The sequence below is a fragment of the Austrofundulus limnaeus genome, unplaced genomic scaffold, assembly GCF_001266775.1.
Source record: "Austrofundulus limnaeus strain Quisiro unplaced genomic scaffold, Austrofundulus_limnaeus-1.0 Scaffold1115, whole genome shotgun sequence".
Classification (NCBI taxonomy): domain Eukaryota; kingdom Metazoa; phylum Chordata; class Actinopteri; order Cyprinodontiformes; family Rivulidae; genus Austrofundulus; species Austrofundulus limnaeus.
Genome location: NW_013953517.1, coordinates 75,031 through 80,383, shown reverse-complemented (window position 1 = coordinate 80,383; position 5,353 = coordinate 75,031). Strand labels below are relative to the sequence as shown.

At 45.9% G+C, this 5,353-nt stretch overlaps 1 protein-coding gene across 1 annotated transcript in view; it reads right to left on the bottom strand.

The window, feature by feature from the left end:
* col4a3 (collagen, type IV, alpha 3) overlaps positions 1 to 5,353 on the bottom strand; it is a gene marked incomplete at its 5' end in the record, with an annotated part of 24,080 nt that overhangs the window by 8,810 nt on the left and 9,917 nt on the right. Inside the window, 16 exon segments of the mRNA XM_014030768.1 lie at positions 515 to 616; positions 700 to 780; positions 899 to 1,025; positions 1,374 to 1,513; positions 1,688 to 1,777; positions 1,850 to 1,948; positions 2,166 to 2,300; positions 2,371 to 2,460; positions 2,688 to 2,855; positions 2,940 to 3,053; positions 3,551 to 3,701; positions 3,920 to 4,014; positions 4,093 to 4,197; positions 4,359 to 4,451; positions 4,528 to 4,696; positions 4,811 to 4,999. Coding sequence (XP_013886222.1) covers positions 515 to 616; positions 700 to 780; positions 899 to 1,025; positions 1,374 to 1,513; positions 1,688 to 1,777; positions 1,850 to 1,948; positions 2,166 to 2,300; positions 2,371 to 2,460; positions 2,688 to 2,855; positions 2,940 to 3,053; positions 3,551 to 3,701; positions 3,920 to 4,014; positions 4,093 to 4,197; positions 4,359 to 4,451; positions 4,528 to 4,696; positions 4,811 to 4,999 — 1,948 coding nt within the window.

Here is a 5,353-nt window from a genome sequence, read left to right as displayed (position 1 = left end):
CTCCTAAATCACTCGTACGCACAATTTAAGAACAAATCTGTGCGTACGAACGGTTCTTGCATGAGGCCCAATGGGTCTAGGTTGATTCTGTTGTTCAGCTAATGAATGCGACCAGCGGGCCTTTGAGCACAGGCGATGGTAAATAAAGTCTTAGCTCAGCCGCCTCTGTGATCGCTTACTGGAACATGAATCAAAGCTTAAAATCAAGAAGAATGATAAAAGGTTGTTTTGAAACATTTTTAATAACATGTTTTAGCCTCTCTGTGTTGAAACCAAACACCAGTTTCACAGATTTGTCCTGATCAGGATGAACTTTAGTTTTTATGACTTATAAACAAACTTTAATCACATTCACCACCAGCCGGTCAGATCTGGTCCATCTAAGACCTCCTGCTCCTCTAAGGTCCAACAGACCTCTGGAAGCCAGTTTTAGTCCAACATGAGCTGAAAACCTCCACCCAGAAGCTTTCATCTCAGCTGTGTTTAGTTTTAAACCTTTCATTCAGTATTTTACCTCCCATGATTCCTTTCTCTCCAGGAGGTCCAGGAATCCCATCCTGTCCCTGGTTCCCTTTAGGACCAGGAGAACCAGGATTTCCAGGAGGCCCTTTGGGTCCTGAAGACAAAGATCTGATTATAGGTCGCTGAGGGGACAGGTTTGGAGACCTGACAGAGTCCAGCTGTTATAGCAGCCCGTACCTGAAGCTCCAGGACTTCCTTGAGGGCCTTGGTTCCCTGGAAGACCATCAAAACCCTTCTCCCCTGGACACCCAGGTGGACCTGGGACCAAAGGTTAGGCTTCATTTAACACTGGTTCTTTCTTGGTTCCAACGTCTAATTAAAGAATTCACTTTCAATTTGTTTTACTTTAGAAACAAACAAACATGAACCATCAGACCTCTGCTCCCAGGTGGTCCTGTGGGTCCTGTTGGTCCACATTGTCCTTTTGGTCCTGGAGGACCAAAGTTTCCAGGGTTTCCTGGTTGTCCCTTTGGACCTGGACTTCCTGGACATCCTTGACGTCCCTGTGGAGGTAAGACTTATCTCAGCTCTCAGAGTCTGTGTTGGGAGCGACTCTCAGCTAMTACCACTCCAGATTTTAGCTCCATATCTGTCAAACATGCAGCCTTTATGTGTTTGTGTTGATTAGCTGTGGCGGCCATCTTGAATCAGTTGTGAATGTTCAACCAATGACTCCTTTTTGAGAGTTTGATGAGATATTTTCCTAACAGACACACATAACCTGCACCAGAACTCTGGGTGACTTGACTCGGACCTCCTGTGTGACCCTGAGGACCTGTGGGGGGATTCAGATCTAGGTTCTAGCTGAATGTTGGGATTCTAACAGGAACATTGGTCATTGATGCCAACACCTTTTCTCCAGTGGGGCCTTTAGCTCCTGGTCCTGCTTGACTTGGTTCTCCTTTTTCACCTTTACATCCTGTTTGTCCTGGTGATCCATCTGAACCAGGACATCCACTTGTCCCCTTTGGACCTTTCTCACCTTTATAACCTGCAAGAAATCAGCTGATTGAGTTTGAAATGAGCCTGAAGTTTGAAATTAAACTTTAAAACTGATTAAACGTGAAGTGAAATGGATTTAATGAGGCTTCAGAGAGTCCTCGTCATGTTTGGGCCGAGACAGTAACACCTTTCAGGTGCACTGGGATGGGAGAGGTAGACATACCTGGACACCCGTTGAGTCCTTTATCACCAGGGGGTCCAGTGAAACCAGGAAGACCCCTCTCACCATCTCTACCTGGGTCTCCCAGAAGTCCTGACGGTCACACAAAGCCACAGTGAAGACCTAAACATCCAACATTTTTACAGTTCCAGGTCCCATGTTTACCTTGTGGTCCTGGGTTTCCAGCTTCTCCTTTTCTTCCATTTGGACCCAGTAGTCCTGTGAGCCCCCTGTCTCCTTTAAGTCCTGTGCAACCAATAGCCCCTAAAGAAAAAATTAAAAAACAAATAATTTAAATTCAAACAGGATTCACTTCAATCAGCAGGTGAATAAATGAAAATAAAGGATTAATAATAAAGATATAAAAATACATTTTACTGTTCTTATCAGAAGGTCTCCTGACTCCTCCCATTACCATAAATAAAACAGACCAGACCAGACCAGACCAGACCAGACTAAAATAGATTAGGCTAGATTATACCTTGGTCTCCAGGGTTTCCAGGTCCTCCTGGTGCATTAATGTTTGCCTGGATCCCTTGTGGTCCAGGATCTCCTCGGTCCCCCTGAGCGCCTGGGGGCCCCTGAGAGCCCCTGGCCCCATCCTGACCYCTCTGACCTAAGAGACAAACCATTACAGAGAAAGACTGTCACGGTCCCACAACCCGAATCTCTTTGTTTACTCAGACCTTTTGGTCCTGGCTGTCCAGCTTCCCCTTTAACTCCATTCCATCCTAGACTCCCAGGTGGTCCTGGGGGGCCCACGTCCCCTCTAAATCCTGGAAGACAAAGAGAACCTCTCTTCAAACATTCATTTAAAATGAGTAGAACAGACTTTAGCTGTTTGTCTTTAAATTGTCATTAACCTTCAAAATGTATAAAATAGTTTTTTTTAATAATTAAAATAATTTTTTATATTTTGACATTAAATATTCAGCAGTTATTACTTTTTATAAGATAAACAATGTTTGAAGCAGGATATAAAATGCCAAACATTGAGTCTCACCTGGACTCCCTGGCTCCCCATCCTTCCCTCTCAGGCCCTTCAGTCCCTGGTCTCCCATCGGACCTGGAGCTCCATCTAATCCTTGTTTYCCCTTTGGTCCCTGAATCCCTTGGATTCCGAACCCTGGGAAGCCAGGATCTCCCTTCAGACCTTTGGATCCCCTGATTCCTGGCAGACAGGAAGGACATGAAGGTTTCTCAGGAAGTTAAAGACACAAGCTCCACTCTGAACTCTTCACACGTGGTACCATACCTATGAATCCGATGACACCTTTGGGTCCTTGAACTCCTTGAGGTCCCGGAGCTACAGAGACACAGACCCCACTCAGGCCAGTAGGACCAGGGCCACCATCCAGACCATGGTGACCTAACATGCACAGTAGTACAGTTTGAGTGTTAGTGTTTGATGGTCCTGGACTTGGAAAACCTGCTTGGGACCTGGTTCTAGAACTGGTTCAGGTCTCAGACTGTGATCATGTAAACCACATCATGGACTTTGGACAACCTGCAGACCAAAACGACAAGCTTATTGAGGTCTTGTGCTTCACCAGGTTTTATTTTCAGTTCAGTAAAGATGAGAATAACTTTTCTTTTCTCACGTTTTATCCTAAAGAAACAACTAGAACAGCTGAGTTTACAGCAGAATGGGCTCTGCTGTGCTGTAGACTTTATTTTAACAAGTTCTAGACAGAGTCCTCATGGACTGTGAACTGCAGAGAGAGTAGGGAGCAGGTGGAAGACCCTGAACCTGACCCCTGAAGGAGGAGAACAAGACCAGGACCTGCAGACCTCATGAGAGGAACAGACGCCGCTGTAAACACCTTCAACATGGAAACAGCTTCAGACGGCACGACTCCTGCTTACCTTTGAGACCTGGAAGACCCACTTGTCCTTTCAGTCCACCAATTCCTTGTACTCCTGGAGGTCCAGGATGTCCTGGTGGTCCAACCAAACCATCTTCTCCTTGAGAACCTGGCTGGCCCTGGCTGCCTGTTAAACCGACCCCCCTGTTCCCCTTTGAGCACAGAGACCAGAACAGGAGCTCAGTCAAGAAACAGTTAAAAACCCAAACACACTGTGGGTTCAGGTAAACAGGATGAGTATTCTGTCCATGTCAGACCTTCGTCACATTAAGGATCACCTAAAGTGCTGAGTCATCATTAAAAACACAGAAATATGTGACAGAACTTTGTTCAGAGACAATAAAACAAAACAGATTTTATTTCTGTCTACCTTCAGGCCAACTGTGCCTGGGGGTCCTGACGGGCCCTCTCGACCTTTGACCCCAAAACTGGGAAACCCTGGTTCTCCTGCAGGCCCGTTGTTTCCTGATGCCAGAAGACACGTTTAAGTTTTACATGAATGGACTGTAAAAATGATTTAATCACGTCTGTTTCTGAACTCACCCTTTAACCCCACACTGCCTGGGAAACCTGGAATAGATGATCCATCAAGTCCGTTGTCTCCCTTTGGTCCTGCCAGTCCCTGAAAACCTGCAAGTCCCGTCTCTCCTGAGACCAGAGGAGACAACATGGTGATGCTGATCTTAATCATCAGGGGTCAGAAAATAAGCTGGGAACCACTGCTCTAACAGATTTTAAATATTTCCTTGGTAGCATTAGCATTAGCATTGGAGGTATCAGAAGCTAGGGCCGGCCGGTAACGGTCTTACCTTCAGGTCCTTGGTTTCCAGTGTAACCTTTTATTCCTTTCTGGCCTGGATCACCTGGAAAACCTATAATTTCTCCTGGAGCACCTTTTTCACCTGAAACACACAGAACAACCATTAGCTTTAGCTCCAAAACCTGCTTCCAGTTCTGACTATGACAGAATGGACCCACCTTTTTTTCCAGGTTCTCCTGGTTCACCCAGAAATCCAGTGTCTCCTTGGAGTCCTTCAGGCCCTGGAACCCCAATCCCAAGGCTTCCTGTGGGCCCCATCTGCCCTGTGGGGCCTCTGGGACCAGTCTCTCCAGGTGAGCCCCTGTCACCTTTTGTCCCTGGAGGACCCTGAAAGAAGAACTCATCCTCTAAGCCTTACATCAGTTACTCGAACACAAACTGGTGATGGTTTGTTGTCATGGAAACAAGTCTCAGAACCAAACCTGTCCAAACGCAACTCACCGGGTTTCCTTTCTGCCCCAAAACACCTTTAGGTCCTGGTTCTCCTGGTTCTCCATCTGTTCCTTCAGGACCTTGACGTCCAGGAGCCCCTGGCTTCCCGTCTTCACCCTTCTGTCCCAACATCCTCATGAGTCCTAGCTCCCCTGCAGGTCCTGGCTGTCCCTTCAGGCCAGGCTGACCAGTGTCCCCCTGAGGACAAACAGTCGTAATGATTTAAGAACTGAACAGGTTGCTGATCTAATGTTGCTTTATTTTTATCATTACAGGCAAACACGTGTAACCGCTGAAAAACTTAACAGTAAAGACCAAGTTGGGGAGATTTACATTTTTCTTACAGTTAAACTAAAGGACTTTTATTTTCTTAGAATTCAAGGATAAACCCAAATTTGCAAAAGAATTTTGAATATTCAAGAAGTTTTGTTTTAGAGACTGGAAAACTGTTTCAGGGGATGGGCCAACAGCATACAAAATGGTGTCATCAGCATATACTGTAAGTGTACCGCACATTTACTAACAGCTTGTGGAATATCATCTATATATATA